At 37.4% G+C, this 25,338-nt stretch overlaps 1 protein-coding gene across 2 annotated transcripts; it reads right to left on the bottom strand.

The window, feature by feature from the left end:
* On the bottom strand, positions 1-21,672 carry LOC139119501 (structural maintenance of chromosomes protein 2-like). 2 transcript variants are annotated; one of them, XM_070683358.1, is made up of 14 exons: positions 21,533-21,672; positions 14,461-14,800; positions 10,716-10,880; positions 10,313-10,364; positions 9,814-9,952; positions 9,160-9,313; positions 6,504-6,570; positions 6,124-6,259; positions 5,823-5,979; positions 5,112-5,164; positions 4,144-4,286; positions 3,157-3,239; positions 2,862-2,987; positions 1-2,237 (listed from the first exon to the last, which is right to left on the bottom strand). In XM_070683358.1, exons 2-14 carry the CDS (start codon positions 14,635-14,637, stop codon positions 2,070-2,072), a joined length of 1,620 nt encoding a protein of 539 aa, XP_070539459.1. In that variant the 5' UTR covers positions 14,638-14,800; positions 21,533-21,672; the 3' UTR covers positions 1-2,069. The 2 variants fall into 2 exon arrangements, with proteins under 2 accessions (XP_070539459.1, XP_070539460.1); XM_070683359.1 differs by lacking the exons at positions 10,716-10,880; positions 21,533-21,672 and having other exon boundaries at positions 1,996-2,237; positions 14,461-14,774.
* Between the last annotated feature and the right edge of the window lie 3,666 nt (positions 21,673-25,338).

Below are 25,338 nucleotides of genomic sequence, written 5' to 3'. Positions count from 1 at the left end.
TTCTGTTTGCTTGCCTTTTAAAGGAAGCTTTCATTTATTAAAACCACATTTGGAACTCCAAAGTCGTCGGTAATCGTGGAAATATTATTATTATATATTATTAATAATTTGTTCGAAATGCACTTCATACACGTCTCAGCACATTGTACATAGCAGAATAAAATGTAAAAAATAAAAATATACCACCATACACGAAACTTAAGAGAGAAAAATCACATGATAAAAACAATAAAATTAACAAAAGGAAGACACATTATCAGTTTTCAAGTTGCACTTAAAACTGTCAACAGTTCTAGCTGCCTTGATTTCCAATGGCAATACATTCGAGAGTGAGGGCGCACAAACAGAAAACACTCTCTGACCTCTATCTTGTTGAAATTATCATGAAGCGGTGTTAAGCGTAATTTCTCATCGAATCGTTGGTCTGTTTCTGGTAGATATAATTTTAAAAAAATTCTCTTACATAAACACGTGTATTTCTATGAGCAATTTTGAAGCTTAACAAGAGTATTTCAAATTAATCCAGGCATCTACCTGTAGCCAAAGAAGATCTTCAAGGATGGGATGTGATATGATCAAAATTCACGTACAAGTGCTTGTTGAGTAAGTTGGCCATTAGGAATACCAAACAAAAGACTATCACAGTGGTTTAGTTGGGATGTCACAAATGCATGACGGTTTTTTTCTATTGTAGATCTATCAAGTGGTTTACTGATCTTAGCTAGTCTATACAAAGAAAAGAAACTTCTTCGCAACATATTAACATGGTCAGACATGCAACCATCCCGATTCCTGACTGAAACTAAAAGAATAATGTCACAATGGCCGATTCTCAGACTACCCAGCTTTGTCACATTGGATTTCAAACGTGACGACAGGTGAGCAATTTGTGTCTTGTCACCATTCTGTACAAGCATGTTGGATTTTATCCAACCGTTGACGTCATCAACACGGTGCCCACTGTTTAACTATCAATATATCTTTATAAATAGTTTTGTTCAAAATAACTTTGTCTTTTCTAGTGCAGTCGCAACGTAAAATATAATAAAAATCTCTATTTTTTTTACAAAAAATATCACACCTGACATAACTACTTACAAGGTAATGTAACAAGAATAAAATTAAATCGTACGGAAGGTAGAATGCGCCTCGGGGAAAGATATGCCGACGCTCAAATTTTTGCAGTACTATTTAGGTTGACCTCTTGATGGGTTTTATTTGGAAGTTCGTGGAGTAAGTGAACTTTTCATGTTTTCCACTTTTTGAAAGTTGAAAATTCGATTTTCCTGTTTTTCTCACAGAGTTAACACAGCGATGGCAGACATTTTTATTTTCACAAATCAGTAAATTTTATGTAATTTGTTTTTCTACTACGAAATTTAACAAGGCGACCTTTGATCAAATTTCCTTGAATGACGTTTGAGCAAATTTCGAGGTGACTACTAACTTCACACATCAAACTTTCGACCAAAGAAAGGTGGGATTTTAAGCACATATTTAGTTCATAACTTGTTTTTGACTTAGGTGTGTGTTTAAAATTCGGGGCACACGGAAAGCAACACTCAAGGTAGACTGAAAGATCCGTCGCTCGAGGGCGCTCTCTACGTTCCCTCTCTTACAAAGAACGCCCTCGAGCGACGGATCTTTCAGTCTACTCACAAAGCAGGTGATTTAGAAAAAATATACACAGAAGTTTGCATAGTAATCGTAATCTTATCTAGAATAACGACATTAACTGTATAACTCTTCTGTTTAGAATACATTTTAGAGATTATTATCAGGCAATATGAGTCTATAACTCATTAGTTGATTGTTTCTTTTGGAATGACACTGTCAAATACATAATTCATTACGTCTTGCATTTATAAACAAACTGATCTTTCGTGAAGAGTCAATTTTATATCAAATATCTAATCATGATGAAAATGAGAAAGCGTGGTCAACCTTATTGTCACAGTAACGACATCGAAAGATTTTCACATCAAAATGTTGTCGTTCGTTCAAATCTTTAATTTCTGATTGTCATTTGCATCTGATAAAAATTCAACAGTAGCGTCCTTTTTACAAATTTACTGTACGATACACATTTTGGAGACACTGTTTCCCGCGTGTTTGACTAGACCGCTCTTGAATACTGCCGACTTTCCCGCTCTTTTTCTCAGCATGACGGAAACACCAAGGTACTCGTAAAAATCTATGCTGTCAGAACTGTCTACATCGACCTCCAACATCGCTTCCTGGTGTATAAAAATGAAAAAAGTGAATGAAAAATCAATTACAACAACATTAGAATCATACATCTTACAGATATTGTAGTTGACGGAAAACGATGTTTGACAATACTTTTTAACAAAACCGAACAAATGAGAAGACGAAATCCCTAAATGCATATTACGATATTGCAGGAGGGCGATAGCTCAAATTTTAGTGAAAAGTGATTTTGGGCATTGTCTCAATCACTCATCTTAAATCCACCTATCGTGAAAATTTACAAGATCTCACATGCATTGAGGTCCATGGCGCAATATAGATGTAAAAAAATCATCAAAACAAGTCAAAAGTTACAAGGTTTACTATACTAGTCTGTATTTTTCGATACAATCTCAAACTATGGAGAATTATATTTAAGTGTTGTTTCACTGGGCCATAAAATATCACACTTAAAACTGGCCAGTGATGTATGCTTTTAATATTCCAATGTATCTTATGATTTACTTCTTCATATCATTCTATTTACTCATGGCAATCATTCTTATTTGTCCTTATACTGACATTTCTAATCAGCCTCGAATTTTCGAATATCACTATTCGTCCCCAAATGGGGAAAATACACGTGATGTGCAGTTGCAGTAATTTTTTACCCTAATTTGCGCAGGTGTGTAATAGTTGCCGATGGTAGCTTGCATAGCGTGGGTCATCTCTGACATATCCAGTGAATAGTCTCCACTTGTATCATATTGGCAGAAATTGTCGAATTGTTCTCGTATCTGTAAGGCATAAAAAGAACAGCCGTGATATTACAAAGTTGCTAGGGTATTACAAGTGTATATGAAGAGACGGAAAAATTAAAACTGTGTAACTTATAAATAATATGACGTTGTATTCAGTTGATAAAAGGAAGCTATCTTATTAAAGCTGACATAAAAAAACATTTACCTGGTCTTCGGTGAGTATTGGATAGTACTTCTTTGTTTCAACGATGTCAAGTTTGCCGTCTTTATCTATCAATTCTGGATGTACTGTCAACAGAAACAAGATGAAAAGTTACGATTCTGTTAACTGATCTCAACTTGGGCTGTGTTCTTTCCAACCACGTTGCTAGGGGACACTTTTCCCGGAGATGTGTAATATCGAAACTTTAGCAACAATTGTACACATGTACTATACAAACAATTTACCTAATATTTACCCATATTTGAAATTCAAGATGACCGCCATCCCTATGTTATACCGGGGGGGGGGGGGCGGACAAAATTCCAGATTTTCATAAAACTCCGTCAATGAAAATTTATTTACTCCATAAGTTTCGAAATTAGCCACGACAAGTCGTCGGCAAAACGAATATTGTAAAAGTTTGAGATTCGGAATATCTGTCACATGTCATAAAGGCGCACACTACTTTAATTCATTTCAATGTAAAAGTGAACTTCCTACTTCTTTCGTCTTGACCAGATAGTGTGGAATTGATAAATAAGATAGAAATCTCTTTGCCTCAATTACTTTTTCATGTATATCCCCTTGTACCTTACTGTTATACATTCCTATACTGTTGTATATTCCTATATCCCCTACTGTTATACATTCCTATACTGTTATACATTCCTATATCAACTACTGTTATACATTCCTATATCCTCTACTGTTATACATTCCTATATCCCATACTGTTGTATATTCCTATATCCCATACTGTTATACAATTTCCTAGATACCCTACTGTTACACATTCCTACATCCTGTACTGTTGCTTTTCCTCCGTTTTCGTCGAATACAATGTGTTGTACGATAAAATCACATGAAAGCTTCGAAATGGCTTAATTTCCCTATTTGTTTATAGATATGATGTATTATAAAGTCGTATATACTGAAATACCTGAGCCCTGTAACCACGTGTCTTTGAGTGATGGAAAATATGAAACTCACTGTGTGGTGTAGTCGATGGATTCTTTCTCTTTAACTCTCTGTTATCAATATCAACACTTTCGCTGCCAGATATCTCACTGTCTGACGGCACACTTTCTGTGTCATCCAGTCCTTTTATCTTCTTTTGGATTGGCTGTATTTGTCTTTTAGCAGGACATAAAATATAACAAGTGTTCGTTTAGTGATAGACTGAAAGATCCGTCGCTCGAGGACGCTCTGAGAGGGGGAGCGTAGAGAGCGCCCTCGAGCGACGGATCTTTCAGTCTAGTTCAGTGACAGCATTTATCCGAAATATGAGAATGCGTACGGTTATTTTAAGACTACACTGGCTTAATTTTTGTGCGTAGAATACATCTTCAGGATTGCCTCTCATTCTCACAGTATTGTTGGTTCAAAGCATATTAAAGTCATACTTTAGAGAGGCACCTTAATTCTTATTCCTCTAGCCTCTACTTATTTAGACAAGTACCTATTTGCGTTCATATTCTCCAATCATCTGTACGGGATAATATTTGACAAATAAGTGAGAAAATCACGATTGATAAATTAAGTGAATTGACCGTTGCATGAAAAAGAGTAAAACAGTGGCCATTCGTGACTAAATGCACGGATGGACAGAGAGATGGGATTGATTCATGGATGGGTGGATTAAATATTTGATACAGGTACATTGAAAGCAACTCACACAAGAACCCAATGGAAGATGAAAATCAAATGAATCTCAAGAAAGGGTCACGTGACAATTGTTTTGCCTTTGCAAACAATTAAAAAGTGTCGCACGCTAGCGCATTTGAGGACCATGATACAATTTACATTTGGAGAGGATGGAGATTTCAAAATAATTATGAGTTGGAGTGAGGGTTACTTGAAACTTTTTTGAGGTTTTTAGGTTGCGTATTTAAAAAAGATAGAGAAAAGATGTGTCTGTGAACGTAGCCCTATATCCCATTTCCTACGTAAACACCTACCCATTTTTGTAAATCGGTGATAGTTTCTTGCCCAAAGGGTGCCCGAATACTTCCTGAAAAGGCAAAGTAAAGGGTAAAATAAGAAATCAAAATAGCATTAGAAACAATAACTTGATATATATCACCCAGCGACGGTATACCACGAGATTTTGACCAGTTCACGACATATATGCACGAGCGATAGCGAGTGCATATATGAAGTGAACTGGTCAAAATCGAGTGGTATACCGTTGCTGGGTGTGATTTATTGCTATTATATCATAACAATATATTGAAATTCTGGCATGGAACGTCGAAAACGGGTTTTTGCTCAAGCTGAGAGCTCGCGCGTATGCCAGCCGTGGTATATCGCCAATATACCATGGTTCTTTTCGCGTCTCGACCAATCAGATCGCTGCATTTGCGCCATCAATATACTGGTATGATATAATAGTTAACATCGAATTGCATAGTATATGTTAGTTAACATTCAATTGCATAGTATATGTTGTATATTGAATTGCATAGTATCTGTCAGTTAACGTTGGAATAGCATTGTATCTGTCAGTTAACGTAACTATCAGTTAACATAGGGATAGTATAGTACCTTTCGGTTAACATTGGGATATCATACAATAGTTCCTGTCAGTTAATGTATATGTCAGTTAACATCGGAATGTAAGTGTCTATGTTTAGTTTAATGTCTGCTTGTAATATTTCTGTGCTACTTACATTTCCGCTGTAGAGATAATGATCTGGCAGATCTGCTCGCAATGATTCAAGTTTGCCAGCTTTAGATCCTCCTAGTATCGCTTGAAGTAAGTCCTGGTATTTTCTAACGTCTTTTGAACTCAGTCTGTCTTTCTGTTCCTGCCGTTCAACCATCACCCTGGACAGGAGAAAGATACGGTTCTATTATAAACATTCAAATCGCTAATAATCTCGGAGATCGCCATACCCTTCGAATATCTGCAATGTGCATCAACAATGAAAGAATACATCCTACAAACTTTGAGGTGTTATTGATACTTACTTAAAATCTCTTTGAAGTCCTATAAGACATCCTACATAAAGCCTTTGTTGGCGATGAAGTTCTTGCTCAGCGTTCAGCAAACTCTTTTCTTTCATATACAGCTGCCTTTTAAGGGAATCGTTCTCTGCGTTCGTACCTAGAAATGAAATATAAAAGTAATTAATGTACCAATCTTGACTCTACGGTACCACAGTCAGTGTTATACCATCTGCAAAAAAGTCATATTAACCTGATCTTATTTGGTTTTGCTGTGTTGCTAGCTGACTATTCATACGTGATGCATCGTTGCATGTTCTTACAGTGTCTACGAAGAAGCAGGCAGGTTGTCACAGAATAATAAAACATACTTTTGTAGGTTTTGACAGAATAATGATACATACCTATTGCATTTGGTTTCATTTTCACTTCAGAAGTAATTTTCTCCATTTTCACTTTGTGATCCAGTTCCTGTGCGCAAGATCGAATAAATTAATGAATTTTCAGTTGATAAATAACCTATTTTTAAGTAAATGGGAGAAAAACGAAAGTGAAAAACCGTGAAATACAATGAATATAAAATATTTACAATCAAAATACGGAAAACTCAAAAACATCTGAGGTCAAAAAGACAAAGTAGACTAGACTACACCCAGGGAGCCACAAATAATGCGCTTACATGTACAAACATTAGCGAAACAAGAGAGAATTTTTTATGATAAGAAAATTAAAATTACTTGACCAATTTTGTTTTCTTCTTCTTTTTCGTCCCTCATTTTCTTTTTAGCTCGTCTTTTTTGTTAATATAGAACATTGTCCAATTTTCTTATGTGTGCATGTGTCTTTATGTCTTAGGATAAGCTATCTATGACTCAACCTGTGCACCTGTAGTTTTTTTTCGACAAAACTGAGACCTACATTATAGCGGGATTCTTACGCCCTCAACGGCCAACTTTAGATATTCCTCAGAGTGCAACAAGAGCAAGAAAGACAATAGATACGCAGCTTGACACATAGCTAGGGCATAAAAAATTCTTCATTTACCAGAAAACGATCAAGCTAAAGAGAAAAAAGCAAAAGAAGAAAAAAAGAACCGACCAATAAAATTGGTCAAGTAATTTTTTTTTCTTATTATTTTCTCTTGTTAATTAATATTTATAAATGTATTCTCCCGACAAGCGAGTACGCATGGCACCACTAAGCTACTTTGTGAAGACTTGATAAGGAAATGACAAAACGGCCCCTGATCCGTACCACTCTCAAAGTATCAGCTCGTCAAAGGCCTACAGGTGAGTTAGTTCTGAGAGATCGGTAACATCTCTTGCCCCGGGCTTTCAAATGCCTTGGAACTTAACGCAGTGAAGACATTGGACGCACCTTGGATACGATGACACCCATACATACGTTGTTAATATTTTAAATTATCTATGGACACCCTCTATCAGTAGCATTTGTTTGCGGTGAGCGGCAAAATAAAAATCTGAAACTATAGATATGTGTACTAAATTTTTAGGTCGTTCGGGCTGTTTGAGTTTCCGGTACTTTTCGAAGATCGACTGTGCTATCGAGTAAAATGAAAGTGTTTTCTGATTTCTCTTAAGAATAACAAATAGCTTATACAAATCGGCTACTGTGTTGAATGTTGACTTAAAACAATGATCTTAACATATACAAATTTTACCTGCGTGGTAATGATTTGTAAGAAAAGTTCACTGATGATGTCATCTTCACGCCTACAGTGATTCTAAATAATACACTGAGTAGATTTTATAAATATAGAAATATGGCAGGTCTACGATGAAAGAGTTTGGTTACTGTGGTTTGAATAATTGGTCACACTTTGAAAAATGATGTGCGTGTTAGGTTTCAAAGCAACTATCTAATTTAAGATTAGTTCGAACAGTCAGTAGGATTGAAAGAGTGTTTCCATTTGATAGCATCATTGTTTTCGCTCGATATTTGCAATACATCGCAATACACAACTCGAAGTAGCGTTCGGTGAGGAAAGCTGCCCTTAAATCCGCTAATCGAGACGCAATTTGTAAATATTAAGAGCAAACCAAACTTATGAATTCGTTGCTGCACCAATTTTTAATTTTAAATACGCTCTGGTTAGACTGCTACGTAGAGATCGCGATAGGAGCATGTTTGTCCACTGTGCCTCTACGTGGATGGATGGGCTATCGTGTTTGTCAGCACAGTCTCTCTACGTGGATGGATGGACTATTGTTTGTCAAAACAGTCTCTCTACGTGGATGGATGGACTATTGTTTGTCAGCACAGTTTTTTAGCACATGTTTCTTTAGCACGGATACAGTCGGATTAAATAGAGGCACTGAAATTACGGGGTCATTTGTTGCTGTGTGTACGATGTGTTCATTGTCACTCATGGCCTTTGATCTATTCGTGGTATCTGATCTATTTGTGATCTGTGATCTATTTATGATTTCGTGATCTATTTGTGGTCTATTTGTGGTCTGTTGTCTGTTTGAACGGTGTAATCATTCAGTAATAATAATAAATTGTTTGTTGACAGATTTATGTGATGGAAACATGAATAGACTGATGTTATGGGTTTGCTTTCCTTTTCTCCCACCCTTTTTAGTTTGTTTTGGGCATAAATGTGTGTATCATTGACAGCTGTTACAGATATGCAAGACATTATCACCAAATGTTCATCATCAGTTCTCAATCTGATTAGTTTTTATGTGGTTTGCAGAATAAACGCGATAATTAATGAATTATAGAATATAACATTGTACCACTAGAAAAGCATAGAAATTTGAAAGCAAAACTATTGATTATGTGTTTATGCGGTCATTAAACAAACTGCATTTGCATAAAACGGTCAGAAAACAATTTAGATGTTAGTTGGTAGCTTATTTACATAATGATATAAGGTGAATGTTTGCAACTGAAAATACAGGAGAGTCCTAATCAGCATAATGATCAATTTAGCGTCAGAAAACTCGAACTGGGGTAACTTTGTGCTGTTTCATATTACAGACTATACATGCGTGATCCATCTGAGATTTACTGTAATTTAATTCACATACTGACCCGTATCTTATCCTGTAATCTCCGTTTTGTTTCTTCATGCATGTTCTTCCAATCTTTTAACTCTTCTTCTAATTCTTTCTCTCTTTTACCGACATGATCAAGGAGTTTACCCTTCTCTTTCTCCCACAGTTGTACTGTGCCGTCTTTTTTAAGCCTGAGAAAAAGAAGACATTTTTATCCCATTGTTGTGACATGATCCATCTATCATTTTCTAGTTTCTTCAAATTGATTCTCATCATGTCATAGTAATGCCTTAGCTTCCTATAATTCTTCTTGGTATCTGAAAATTTCAAGCGGCAATTTTTCTTGTATATTCAATCCCTTTCTACTTTCAGCTGCCATACATGTAATGTATGTCAGTTTTACAGTCTGTCAGTAAGCTTGTCTGCGTCTCTGTCAATCGTAGCCTTTCCAGCAGGCTCAAACACTACATGTAGGTCACTCCTGTCTCAAACACTACATGTAGGTCACTCCTAGCTCAAGCACTACATGTAGGTGACTCCAGTCTCAAACACTACATGTAGGTCACTCCAGTCTCAAACACTACATGTAGGTCACTCCAGTCTCAAACACTACATGTAGGTCACTCCAGGCTCAAAGACTACATGTAGGTCACTCACATCAGCCTTTCGATCATTGTGACATGATACCTACTGCGTAATGATGTCCTGTTTATCTTTCAGCTGTTGATGTACTGCATAAAGGGAACCTTTCAGCGTGTTTAGTTCTTTCGTCTTCTCGTCGTACTTCCATTTCACACTTGCCATATCTCGATTTGTATTCATTAGTTCTTCTGTAATTAAAACAATCGAACATTGCTGAGGGAGAAACTCTTATAAATTTCTAAAATCAAAATGCAAAAGTGATATTTCCCTTGAACAGACGAGTATAAAATTTTGATTATAAAATCGAAAGGTGTATGCTGTGATGCACATATCAGCGATTTCTTCTTTCTCAAAACTTTCGTATCTGATACATTTAGGTATGGGGGGACTGTGAAATTTGGATGGGATATTTATGAAATATGATATTGTATTTACGAGGGCTAATCCCTATAAAATGCAATAAAACGAGTTACTACTTTCCTCCAAGTAACTTTTCTCATTATTTTTCTAATTATTTTTCCAATTATTTGAAAACTGACTAGACTCACGTTGAAGTTGCTTCATTTCTTGCAAAAGTTGTTGTTCACGAGTTACTTTCATCTAAGAAGAGAAATAAATAAAAAAAAACATTCGTTATTGGTAACGGTTTGTAGTAAACTGTAGAGAAAACTGATGACATATTGTGAGTTTGAGGATAATTATCAATTTCGTCATTCCCAGCATCAATGTTAGACGTCATCATCATTAGCAGCAGCAATAACTCTGTTGAATTTTTATTTTCAACCTTACTGTCGTCATTTCATTGTTATCGTCACCACTGATTTCAATTATGGCTACTCTCATTGCACGTCGTAGACAAAATTCGTCTAACGTTGTCTCACTACAAATAATTTCTGCAGAATCACAAAACAAATCAATGTCAACTGTACAGAGATTTGTCAGCAAACCTACCGATAAAGCGATTTCTAAACTGTCTTTGACAAGGTCAAGTTTATCGTAGATATCTAATAAGAGTCCGGATGGTTCGTCGGTGTCCTCCGACCCATCGCTGTTATCGTCATTTTCGCCCTTGCGATCTAAGTATTGTGATCTGATATTTTTCCACTTTTCGTTGTGCTAGACAGATAAAGAACAGAAAGTTGTAAACGTGTTAACATCGAATGAACATTCCACTGCCTTCTGTCTTTGTTTCTACTTTTTCGCACTGTGTAGATCTAGTGAATAATAAGAATCAAATGTTGTTTTACCAATATCAGGCATTAACGATTTTTTCCAAAATGCTCTACTTAATTTCTGAGGGTACACTAGCCTATCTGCCCCTCTCAAGCATATTCTACATCCCTTGATAAAAGCTAAATCTTAAAGTAACCCTAACAGGTTGCAGATTGGATATGATGCGTTTCCCTCCCAGGAAAGTCTCTCGATGAAAGTGATTTATGAGGCCTGAAGGAAATATCGGCCTACTTAGTCTATCATTGGTGTAAAAATTGTAGTATCTTAATGAAAATATAAAGTCTAAGTAACTGAGTCAGGCAAACCTTTGGGCGTTCCATGTTCCATATTTCATTTTCTTTCCATAAACATTCGAATCGAAAGTGTTCATCACTGTTTAGCTTCGCTGTCAGCGACACGGAACTTATTAAATAGGCGATTTTCCGTCGTTTTCTGTCGTCCGTTGCCGTCCGTTAACCTTATTGCATTTAAAGATTCTTCCTCTATAGAATGATATAAACCGCCTAACCAGTTTACATTAAGTTCGCCATGCAGGTTCCAAGGGCTGGCTTAGCCTAAATAATATTTGTTCAAATTGTGATGAAATACTCAACTTTTTATTTAACGCCATTTTTGCCACTTTTATCAGTGAGCATTTTCCTGCTATATCCATGTCACCATTAACTCGATTTGATCAAAAACACTGGGGGCATAATATGTAAAATGTGTTGCACTTTAACAAAGATTGGAATATTTGAAGGCATCTGAAAACAGAGATACTTTGAATATATATTCACTGACTCAGCCTGCTATCACATACCACGCCGAGAAGTGAAAATGCTCTACATTCTGGCTAGCTTGGCATGTTGGGAAGTAATACTGCCTGCTAGATACGGGTAAAAGCCGTAAATCAAGCGCAAAATTATAGATTTGATGTTTTATGTTCATAAACAGTGAATCTACACCAAGTTAAACCTGTCCAGTATCTTTAGCAGTGCAACAAAAGGCAAGAAAATACAGGAACAGTTTGAAACCAGCGTTTGTATTCACTCAATTTTACCGCAATGTATGTTAGATGACCAGACAACTGCAGAGTAGTTCATTCATGGTGGGGGTGTTCATTCATGGTGGGGGTGTTCATTCATGGTGGGGGTGTCAAGAGGGGTTAATTCATTCAAGAGGGGTCTCCGCTCCTTATTCAGAAACTGTTGAACATTTGACGCCAAAATACCGCCATTAGATGACACTTAGAAAAACTGTCACATGTGAATATTTTGCTTACCCCTCTTTTGATGATCAGGTTTTTTTTGCAGAGCCCCCCCCCCCCCACACACACACACCTTCCAGTTCGACAGTTTTTGAGGGACCCCCTCCCACTTCCGATCCCCGACCGTAAATAATGACGTCTCCCTAATTCCAATTAAAACTGCTGACGAAACGTCTTTAACTTCAATGATGTTCTTCTGTCAATCGCTTGAAAGAAAACACCACTTCCAAAGTCAGCTACTGACACTGACGACGTCGATAGTGTTTTATTTTGACACTTCAAACAGAGGATCATGAAAGGGAATCGATGAATTGTCGAAATAGTTTTTGTGCTCGTTTATCTAAATCGATAGGCGCCGGTTTCTTCAAAAGCAGGGATAACAACGAAATTACACTCAAGGACATCTATTCGTGCCTGACCTGTGACGTCAGTTTAGAGCTGTGCATTTGTCTCAATGATACAGACACGTCATTTTGTTCACCGGGTAAAGACATCACCAGGTGAAGACAAACTAGTTGCTGTTACAAAGTGGATATTTTGAACCATCCAAGTCTTACGTCTATCACGCCGCTTTGAAAATTTTGGTCGAACTTAACGTCGTCTTTGAGTGCAAAGGTTTTTAAAACTTGGATTTCTATACATTTTATTACTCCCTCAAAATGTAAAGTTGGTCCAAGAATAAATAATACTATGCTAGTTCTTGAAACAATGGTCCCTATACTAGTTCCTGACACATTAATGGTCCCTATACTTCCTCCTGATACATTAATGGTCCCTATACTAGTCATGACACATTAATGGTCCCTATACTAGTCATGACACATTAATGGTCCCTATACTAGTCATGACACATTAATGGTCCCTATACTAGTCATGACACATTAATGGTCCCTATACTAGTCATGACACATTAATGGTCCCTATACTACTTCCTGACACATTAATGGTCCCTATACTGCTTCCTGACACATTAATGGTCCCTATACTAGTTCATGACACATTAATGGTCCCTATACTACTTCCTGACACATTAATGGTCCCTATACTAGTCATGACACATTAATGGTCCCTACACTAGTCCTGACATATTAATGGTCCCTATACTAGTCATGACACATTAATGGTCCCTAGACTAGTCATGACACATTAATGGTCCCTATACTAGTCATGACACATTAATGGTCCCTAGACTAGTCATGACACATTAATGGTCCCTATACTAGTCCTGACACATTAATGGTCCCTATACTAGTCATGACACATTAATGGTCCCTATACTAGTCATGACACATTAATGGTCCCTATACTAGTCATGACACATTAATGGTCCCTATACTAGTCATGACACATTAATGGTCCCTAGACTAGTCATGACACATTAATGGTCCCTATACTAGTCCTGACATATTAATGGTCCCTACACTAGTCCTGACATATTAATGGTCCCTATACTAGTCATGACACATTAATGGTCCCTATACTAGTCATGACACATTAATGGTCCCTATACTAGTCATGACACATTAATGGTCCCTATACTAGTCCTGACACATTAATGGTCCCTATACTAGTCATGACACATTAATGGTCCCTATACTAGTCCTGACATATTAATGGTCCCTATACTAGTCATGACACATTAATGGTCCCTATACTAGTCATGACACATTAATGGTCCCTATACTAGTCATGACACATTAATGGTCCCTATACTTCTTCCTGATACATCAATGGTCCCTATACTAGTCATGACACATTAATGGTCCCTATACAAGTCCTGACATATTAATGGTCCTTATACTAGTCATGACACATTAATGGTCCCTATACTAGTCTTGACACATTAATGGTCCCTATACTAGTCATGACACATTAATGGTCCCTATACTAGTTCCTGCTAGTCCTGACACATTAATGGTCCCTATACTAGTCATGACACATTAATGGTCCCTATACTAGTTCCTGACACATTAATGGTCCCTATTGTACTGCTTACTATATTTGACGCGTCTATCCTTTGCTGATGTCACGTCTGTTATCTGTAGTGTATTCACCAAATAAACAACGATCCAGTATGCTTGGTAAAGCGCCATGATGGCAATAAGAGGCTTGGACATAGACGATTACTGATAGAGTGACACAGTGAGGTGTTGGGGAATATCCCCAGAAGAGAGAAAAAAATACCGAACAAACAAACAAACACCAAGTTATACTCACCACTCTTTGTAGTCTCTCGTTTATTTCGATGCAACCAAGTCTTGTCTGGTTTTCGGGATCCAACTCAAGAACGCTATCAAAAACGTCCAAAACAGCACATAAACCGTCCTTTAATTCTTTGAGGTTCTTAGATTTGAATACCAGAGAAGACTTTGTTGGTTTGTCCTCACTTTCCATCTTAGTTCAAATGAAATTTATGCGCCGATTGATTAAAATGGTAGGCGGTGTCTGAGGGATATGATATACAGTCACAAATTGTCAGGAAAAGTCTGTGTTCTGCACCACACACAAAGTGGTCTGTGTTCTGCACCGCACACACAGAAGTCAATGCACTTTACACCTGCAAGTGGGAAATGAAATGGAAACGAACGTAATTGAAACTGTTATGAAATGTACAGCGGCCTAGCGGCCGCACTAAAATTTGTTTTCAGTTGATGTATCATTTTAACGATACTTTTCATGCATGTGGTATGAAGTCCTTCCAATGTAACCTATGTGCTCTTTGGTTAAACAAGAACAAAATAAAAGGTCACAGTATCTTTTCTAGCCTAGAGAGACTACGTTATTGAAACTCGCTGAACAAAATAAGGAAACGTTATACATGTCTAACACTAGATGGCGGCTGTAGTGTGGTCTCGACGATCGAGAAAAATCGTACCAAGAATTTGATTCAATCCCTGCATCTTGAATAACATCCTTCGTTACCTTGAAAACCACGATAACGCAATCGGTTTCAGAGTGAAAGAAGTAAATCATACGGAACGGGACCAGATCGTTGAAGTTGTGGCGGCATAAAGTGTTGTCACAACATGACAAATGATAACGATACAGTAACAAATCACATGAACACAAATCAGTCTGTGAGGTCGAATGACAGCGAGACTGAAATACGATCAGTACTGTTTACCCGCTAAGTTGGTCACACTGTTCGGTCGCCCCCGTGTATCCCGAATAAGTGAGGCTTTCTGGTAGAGCTATATTATTCCGACATAGTGTGGATTTCTTTCATATGTGATTCCAAAACACGTTCTCGGTGAGATTTGTGATTATTAGCTTTTATGATTCAAATTATTAACCAATCACTCGTATTTGTGTGAAGTGTCGGTAAACTACAATTTGCAATTGCAAAGACCGAATGTTAACAACTTGCACAAGTGTCTGTAAAATTGTTTATCAGCGTCACACGGCTGCAGTTTTGCCAATATGATAAAATATTTTGCAGTACCTAAAATTTAGAACACTGATATTTCACTCTAAGAGTAATCAAGATATTTTCTCTTTATACGATTAAATGCACAAATTTGTATGAAAGTGTTTTGTAGTTTTGTACAAAGAAAATGTTGATATCATCATCTGAGAATTTCAACCAAAACTCAGGTCAGGTCATTCACAACATTTTGCAGTATTTCCAATACATGCACTTGACTAAAGTATTGTGTTCATTCAACCCATGGTTCTCGTCACCCGCTCGAAGCCAACATCTATTTTCTGAACTCAATTTTATGATAAACAACCAGCATAAACCGTAGACGACAATCCGTGAACATTGAAATAAATCACAAACCTCTGAGTGAATGAAACCTGTACGTAGAAGAGATATGGACAACTATACAGAAAACTATGCATGGAACTTGAAAACTAAATATCATAAACTAGACAAGGAAAACAAGGCATGGAAAACTAGGCATGGGAAACTAGGCATGGAAAACTAGATATGGACAACTACAGGCATCCTGGCTGGAAGGACAATGGGCAAAAATAGACATGGAAAACTAGACATTCAAATTTAAACTAGACAGGGAAAACTAGAATGGAAAACTGGGTATGGAAACTTGATATGGAAACTTGATATGGAAAACTAATGATGAAAATTTGGAATGGGAAACATATCAAAAACTAGTATTGAAAACTAGACATGGAAGCTAAGCATGGAAAACTAAACATCAAAAACTAGATATGTAAAACAGTCCCTCAACCCTGGGAAGAGGAACCGTGGTGAAAACTAGGTATCTTGTCACATTAAGTGCTTACACGTAATAGTTTAGGACACAACACAAACCTTGAGTTCCGTAGTTTCTGTAGGAAACACTAGAACACCTTTCACTAATACTTTGCTAAGCAGCCCGACCAGATCCGTAATCTTAGGACTAGAAAAACCTACTGTCGTTTGATCAGTATGTTACACGTCACAGTGCCCTGGTGTTCAGCGGTCACTGGGGTCGCATTGACTAATAGATTAAAGTTTACGTTTGTTTAAAGCTAGACGCACTCGACTGCACCTAAACAAATGACTTCCATAACTTATCATTTTATTTCAGTGTCCCCATTCGAGTTGGCACATATTTTAACTACTGGGTTACCTCGTCAACACGGGTAGATCTCTGAGAAATTTAGCTTTTAGAAAGTGTGTTCCTTTGGTCAAATGTTTTAAGAATAACCTTTTTTAATGTTGCTGTTATTGTTTACGAAATGTCTTGGATACAGTGAGAGTTGAGGATCGTGTTGCCATGGAGCCGGCGATGTCATTCAAACAACAAACACCTACATCACTTGTATTGTGTTAATCGTGGATAAGATCGATAATACAAAGCGGGCAGTACCTCTGACAGTCACATGTGATTACGTCATGACATCACGCAGATATCTGCACTAAAGCAGGTTGTACATGTAAAGATTTTAACCTTACATATTCGCTTTGTTTCCAAATATATTCGATGAAAATGGACAAATTAATACTCCAATAAACGTAGAAGTCAAACCAATGTACATACACCCACAAATAAAGATTTTGTATTTGTTTGCAACACAAAAATGATCATCCAGTGGTATAATGCCCTTCAACTTGTTCTTCAGCATTTTTTTATTTCTACTTAATTTTTTTTGGAATGGCCATATGCTATCTGTAATTGCGCCGTCTAATTGGTTAAGCGTGTAATACCTTTCAAATATCTCTCTTTCTTACACGTACTGCTGGTGAAAATGTTTTCCGTGCAGGACAAAAACCATGATGAAAAACGTCGGTATTCGGGATTGTTTCGCCATCAAATATCGAGAAACCTAAATAAATGGCATTTTCCAGGTATTTTCTTCGATATGATATCACTGACAGTGGCGAGACAAACTAAGTCGACTATACGATGGACATCTCATGTATCACAGGATAATGGTACGAATGAAAACAACTCGCTGCGTTATACAAGTATTGACAAGTTCAGTGACTACTTTCAGTCACAGAGAGGTACAATTCATCGGTAAACGTGTGAATCAAGGCGAGTTGGTGTCAAAGCGGATGTCTGCCGTGTACCTAATCACTCATCATCATGACGACTCGTGAAACATTGATAGGACAATCATGACAGTTGTATGTATTATCTGTATTATGTAATGACACGATCAAAAATCTAGTAAATAATTCGTAGGCCCTAGAGAAAGACTAGGTACGAATACTTCACTCATCGTGAAACAATGATATGTCACCTGGGAAAGAATACAGTGTCGAGTGTCTGAACCTCTTCATATTTTATTTGTACCATGTTAAGAAATGAACTTTATAAATTTGTTTTCTACTGATGTTGGTGAAATCACGCTTGTTGACAATCAACGTCTCAGATAAACTTAGGTGACACTAGCAGAAGTTAAAAGCTATTCGAGAGAAACTTTCAAAAATAGTGATACGCCCTGAGTACTATTTTTAAACGACAACAAAGCTTCGGTAAGTGAAAATAACGAACCTGACGCCCGCCTTCCGCCCTCTCCCGAATTCTACTGACGTCAAACCGATCGATGTTTGTTAGGTTGTATACGTCGGTGGTTGCCAAAGAGCAAACAATGCGGTCAGTCGTGACTGACGTCGAAGCGTCGGTATTTACACTTCTGTACGTGTCATTAATATAACGGTTGATCTCCAACCACAGTAATTCTACCAGCAGGACAGTCATTTATTCAGCTGCGTCGGTACTTACACTTCTTTGCGTGTTATGAATATAACGGTTGATCTTTAACGAGCGTAATTCTGTTAACAAGACGTTCGTTTACTCACCCACAGCAATTCTAACTCAACTCCATTTTGTTTCACTCATAGTTATACAGGGAGCAGATTTTATTGTTTCAAAGTCGAAGGGTTTATACGTCAGGTTACCTGGGGGGGGGGGTTCTCAAGTCTCCACGGTCATTGTCATTGCTTTTGTGAAATGTTTACGTGAAGTTCCATGTCTGAAGTGACATAATTTAATATATACTTCGACCAACCCTGACCTATGTACATGCAGCGCCAAGAAAATGAAAAGGGAAACAGTGCTTTGCCGTATCGCAACGACAATGTAGATACAGGACATGTCTTATCTGATCTTAAGAACCATGATTGTAAACGTTAATTTAGATTTGTTGATGTTCCCTGACTGTCAATGGCCCGGTTTTTCCTTCACTAACCTGCTAAGACGGTGGTTGGTCTACCAAGTCTACGATTGGGTACGTTTCCTTGGAGGGACAGTGAATTGGAATATCAGATCTGTGACTGAGCAGCAAAGCTAAAGATTAACCGACTACATCGATGACTGGACTATCAAATCTTTGACTTGACTACCAAGTCAGTGACTGGACTACCAAGTCGGTTTCTGGAATACCAAGTCGGTTACTGGAATACCAAGTCATTGACCGGACTACCAAATCAGTGACCGGACTACCATGTTTAGCATTTGTCGCTCATTGCCCATCATGACAAAGTTTCATTGTATCACCGTTTACAGACTTATCGTTTTGAAAGTTTTGGGAGTATATTACATTGCTAGAGTGGTATTATAAAATATATGAAGAATTCTAATTGTAAAAGTAAACAGCAACTCATGGATTATTGATTCAGTTTATATAAAGTTGAAATAAAATGCAGCGGTTGTTTAGATGGCCGATGGAGTATAGACAACGGGCAGGCCCATTGAGGCTGATTGTTGTGTCATGCCCAAGCGACTACTGTGCACGTGGTGGTATGCTGCATGGCATCCAAAACTTGCACAAATTATTTGAAAAATTCAAGCAATTAATCGTGAGTCGTCAATCGATTTGGTAACGAAGTCATGCAATCAACATTTAGATTGAATTGCTAGCCGTATTTCTGTCCTGCAAACAAGTGTCAACAAACTTTTACAGATTTCTACCGACATTACTGAAAGGAAATAAATAGAACAATTCCAAATTTCAAATTTACCATGTGTATCAGTCTTTGTCTCAGCAACGTCTCCCTCACTCTCCTTGGCTCTCCCAACCCCCTCACATCTATCAGACACTGAAAAAACTCCGCACTTGAGGGAGAAAAAAGCTTATATAAAGCCTTAAATACCTAAATTATCTGTGAAGTAGCTTACAAAGGAAAGGTCAGTTCAAAAAACTAGTTCGTCCTTTTCTCTGTCATTTGTTTACTCAGGAACGTACGCAGTCATGGAATTTTTGACAGCACATTCTCGTTTTTCTAATTTTTACAATGGCTGAAATAAAGGTTATATCTGATTGGTTGATTGTCAGTATTCACAGCAACCTAGGGAGTCTATTTGTATTATTCAATTGTAACGTTAAGATTCAGCCACCCAATTGGATAACAGCTCCCGAGACGCTGCACATCAGCCTCAATAAAGAGTTTCGGTCAGTCAGTCAGAAATACTTTGAGTTGTTTTCAATAAAACGTAATTTCTTTGTTTTTACCCACATTTCGATCAAAAGAATAATAGGATGGTAGTAATAGAACATTTCTCAGGTTGAATGAATCATAACATTACTAGTTGAAATCCCAGATGTAAAGAGTTGATGATAATTAAACAACAAATACTACTACTTTTCTCTTTGTGTGTGTTCTAACGACGTGACCAGAGAAACGCGATATTATCACTGGAATATTTGAAATTATCGATGAGAGTCTTCTAGGCTTCGTTCACTCATATTAAGTTAAAGTTTTGATAAGTAGCTTTATTTGGGGGAAATAATTTTCCTGAAAACTATCCTGCGATTAGTACTGACTCTACTGTCATTTCTTGTTACACACACCAAACGGAGTTTTGAAAACAGTGTAATTAATTAATAACTTCCTTATAGAGGTAGAGGGAAGAGATTATACATGTTAGTCTCTGATACAGTCGTCAACCAATTCAAACACTGTATCCAAGGTTCGATGGTGATTGATGAAAGTAAAACATGTCTGTCATAATCTACATCGCATAATTTTAAATGTTACAGCTATGGTGATGGTGATGGGGTGCATCTAGATATCGTGTACGAAATACATTGTTTGTAAACAAGAAACTCGCACAGGCGCAGTTCCGACGACTGAGACGTCAAAAGGACACAGAAATATTATGCAAACGCAAGTGGGTATTCTAAGTGAAAATGTGATTTTGCTGTCGTACTTTTAAAAGTAACAAAAGTTTAACTTTGCATCTGTCTGATAAATTCTTCGCCTTGTTCGATAAGTAAACAGCACATTTTTTATTTTCCGATATCGAGTCGTGACTCTGTCACAACACAAGAATTCCTTTATACGCTAGGTAATGTGTTTGATGTATGATTAAATATAGTATACAGTGTTTGCTGGATTTTCAACAGGCTTATTGTATCACAGATGTACAAGCCCCGATAGGTGCTCTACAAAGCTATGAACAGCTGTTTTATGACTGAAAAGTCCGGTCTCAGTCCGAGTAAATCTATGAGAGTATGGAATTCCTTAAAGAAATGAATGCAAAAAATCGTTGGTTTTGTTGTATTTTTTGTCGATTAAGCATGCCGTTCATATTTTTACATGGGCCACACACAGGATTTCGGATTTTCCATCTTGCCAGAGTACATTTTACGGGGTAGCGAAAGTCGGCCTCTGAACTCTTATGTGATGTCTCAGTGTTATTTTGTCCCTGTTAGTCTGATTGCCTCCTCACCCCCCCCCCTGGTTGCCTCCGTCCCTCTTATTGCACCCTCCCCTCTGATTACATCCTCCCTTCTCTTACTTTCCTGCCACTGAACACCTACAGAGGTTTCGTCTATTGTCGTACTAACACGTTACAGTAAACATTTAAGTGATTGGAGTAGACGTACTTACCGCCAGCGTTGGCAAACTCCTTCTCTATATACAGTGACGTCACATGCAATCGCCTACTTGTGTGTAGTGTGCAATTCTTTTTTGCACGCACGGACGAAGCGACGTTGTATTGGTTGACTTCAACTCCTTGGTTGGTATGGATAGAGCCGTTGTTAGGTGAAGTCACCCATGATACAACGTAAAAAAGTCTTGTAACCGAAAAGTCGACCAGCAGATACCCTTGGACGTGGAACTACACCCAGTTTACAATGGGCACGGGGGCCAATCTGACTTTGTGAAACAATGCTACATGGACGATCTGCCCAACTCCGGCCGTAAATCTGCGCTGATTACATTGACAGCTCTGGAAAGGAATGTTATCGCTTTGTACAGGTGTGCAGTTGCCGGTAGCTATGTCATCACCATGAAACTTTAAAATGTGCGGAGAATGTCTTGTGAAAAGATCCCTCTAACGTCCTCTGAGAGACATAGTGATCACCAGTGTTTAACAGACATACTGATCACAATGTTTAACAGACGAAACAGAAGGTTATGTGTGCAATGAAAACTTACTCATACAGATAAAATCTATGATAATTACCAGTCATAGTAAACAAACCCACGTGATCAAACTGCTACAAAGTTTCGAGTGTAAATAGTGTTGTGTAACCTCCGCACATTCTTCTGTCAACGAAACGTTAATTTTCCTTTAATTTTATAAAATGGACTTCGATCCAGTGCAAGTATATATCATCGCACGCTTCCGAGAAATTACTTGATATGAAACAACATGATCACGACTGATGACTGAGTCTGCGATCAGATAAAAAAGTTGCAAGACGAATATAATTATGGCCGGTTTCGTGGCACGTTCGGAAAGAAATCAAAATATATGCAATGGTTACCCTTAAGCAGTGATCGAGGAACAGCTCTTTACTGTTACCCGGCAAATCAGTGGTAACTATGTAATTTGCATAGATCCATGTGTAAACGGCTTTTGATAACAGAAGAGTATGAGGAGAGTTTTCTGACCAAGAATTACAATGTAATTCAACACTTCAAAGTATCTTCATCATTGTCATCTACATTTTCTCCCAATACACCGCCAGTCCATGTTAACAATGATGAACAGACGAGTTATCGTCAGATAAAACTCGAATAAAACAACTTGTAATTGGACAAATACACATATGCCCTAGATCCGATTGAAATTCCAAAATGTACGACGATCGACCACTCAAAAATCATTTTATTAATCACAAAGAACATATTTGGACTGTAAGTAGGTCACATTACAAACGATAGCGACGACCACATCAATATTACAAGACTTTCAGGCTTTCACCGTTGTCACTGTGAGTTCATTGAACTGAAGGAATCCTGCAACAATTCAAAGAAGTACATAGCCTCCGCACACTATAGTCCATCATGTTGATAATATCGGTACAAGTTAACTATTAAATTGTAAAATTCAGATTTCATTACAATATCATCTGGTGGCAATCGTCTCAAAGGTTACGACTGCATTTTTGTTACCTGATAATTTTCATTGGGTGACAAACGTTTGGATAATCTCGGCGTAATCGAAATCTGTGCTTAAGAGGAAGACATTTGGATGGAAAGTCAAACATGTTAAATGAACAATGCAGGCACCCAACGGTGAACTCACGAATTCAAGACACTTTAACATTTGCCGGGCTGTTTGTTTTGTTTCCCTACAAAGAAACGCAAATTTATAATGAAGAGTGTTTTGAATGACTGAACAGATGAATCGTGTCTGTGCACTGTGAAGAATTGCTTTTGAAGTGACTGAATCAGTCTTTTGAACCAGGGTCCAGTCTGCCTTGACTACTGCAGATAAAAATATCATTAGAATAAAGATATCATTAGAAAACTAATGGGATCATAAGTAAGAAGTAAAAAAACCGGATCACAAAAGTTGAGAAGTACCACGTTCTTTTCTCTGACGGAAGCCTTTGTGGGAGGCGAATAATTATTATCATATTTTACAGCTTCATTCTACTGTCTATATTTATTTAAATTAACGTAGTCAGGGCCAACGTTTCGCGTTAACTCCTGACACTGATCGGACAAATCATCCGATTATTGCTTTGTCGTTTTACAAATAACGGAGCCAATTATCGGTGTTTAGCACATTCAAAAGAAGGTGTGCCCATAGCGTTTTCTTCACCCTGGCTACCCACCCAACTCAAAACGTTATTGAATGCACCCCACCCAATGGTCATAGGTCAAACTGATTTCTCTATAATAATCTCATCTATTTATTGCTGTTTGCAATTGCTCCGGTAGATAACATGATACTCATTATTCTCAAAGTTTACTTGTCGACCAGTTTTCCATTGAGAGTATTGAAATTAAAATTTCCCACCAGTCGGTCAGCCGATACACACGAAAGATGGGAAACGTTTTCATAGTGTGAACCGGGTATTATTTTGAATTCAAACAACATTACTCTTATGCACGATTTCCTCGTGGACTGAAGGTTTGAGGGACGTTTTCCTGAATATTTTTGCGAATTTCTATGCTTTCTACTGTAAACTCCGATATTGTCCTGTTAAACTTATGTTGATCTCATAAGGTATAGACAACCTAGAATGATCTGCTTCAACATAATGGTATGTTCCTACCAAAGAGGTTGTTTCTCATGTTCCTTGAAGGAAAATCTAGTCTATTTGTTCTCTTTTCTCTGTCGGCTAGGATGACATTATGTGGTTATTGCCTTAAATTCATTATTATCAGTGCCTGTTTCAGGTTGATCGTTATACCATAAATTGGTATTCCCTTCGTAGAGGCCGAAATATTAAAATAACCTTCAGGTACTGGGTTCCGTCTGGTTTAGCAAGTCGTAATTTGCGGCGTTGTTGTTGTTGTTGTTGTTGTTTCGGAATTTTGTTTTGCTTTCTCCTATTCAATGGAGATATTTTTTATGCAGCTCGCATCTTGCCTTCTGTCAATGACAAAATTGTGCTTTTTTCAGATTTAATTGGTATCTTTCCTCATGTTGCTGTGATATAGCTACCTGTTTGCTTTTTCACCAGTTCTCTCCGTCTCGCTTCAGCTTCAGTGTCATAGACATTTTGCAGTTTTTGTTTTTATAGTGCCCAACTTTGCTTAGTTTTTTTTTCAGAAATTGATCATCATTTGCCATTATGCATTTGTCTGATTTCAATTATGCTTTTCGTCTCAAAAATTGAAATGATTTGATATGTACTTTTCTGTAAATGAGTTTAATTTTAGTAATAAACGTTCATTTGAAAAATCAAAAATCAAAAATCTTCTTCTTCTTCTTCTTCTCCACATTGTGGGGGTAGTCTAACTCGGAACCAGAATTGTAAATTTTTAACATGATTACTTGAAACAAAATTATGACATTACAGACCACGATATATGATTTATCTCTTTGTTAGTGATTCAAATTTAAATTTGCGGATTCAATGACGCATATCCTAAATAATGTCAACTAAGTAGACCCAGTGTGTGAATATCATGAAATCTTCATTCAAACGGAAAGCCGTTTATTGATATTTTCTCGAGCACAACTACATCTAAACTAATCAACTGAAAACACTTCTTTTCTTTGCACCAATCAGTCCACTGTGGACGAAAGACATGATTTATGAGAGCAGAAACATTACTCGGTTATTTTAGAAATTTGAACATAGGTGTCAGATTAATACCGTAGTCGCACACTTCGTTTAATTCTGAATCAATTTGAGAATTCTAACTGAATCAAAGGCGTGAAAGCGGCAAATTTACAAACATACTAATCTAAAAATATGCCGGATAACTCATGCAATCTAGGCAAG

The sequence above is a fragment of the Ptychodera flava genome, chromosome 19 (assembly GCF_041260155.1).
Source record: "Ptychodera flava strain L36383 chromosome 19, AS_Pfla_20210202, whole genome shotgun sequence".
Lineage (NCBI taxonomy): Eukaryota > Metazoa > Hemichordata > Enteropneusta > Ptychoderidae > Ptychodera > Ptychodera flava.
This window is presented reverse-complemented; position numbering and strand designations above follow the sequence as displayed.

Bases quoted from the DNA above. Each gene is read 5' to 3' on its own strand.
- LOC139119501 (XM_070683358.1), bottom strand. From the start codon at position 14,637: ATGGAAAGTGAGGACAAACCAACAAAGTCTTCTCTGGTATTCAAATCT. The intron at 6,260-6,503 runs GTATGTATCATT...TTTCATTTCTAG, and splicing joins AATGAAACCAAATGCAATAG to GTACGAACGCAGAGAACGAT. The intron at 2,238-2,861 runs GTAAAAAATTAC...TTTATACACCAG, and splicing joins ACACACCTGCGCAAATTAGG to GAAGCGATGTTGGAGGTCGA.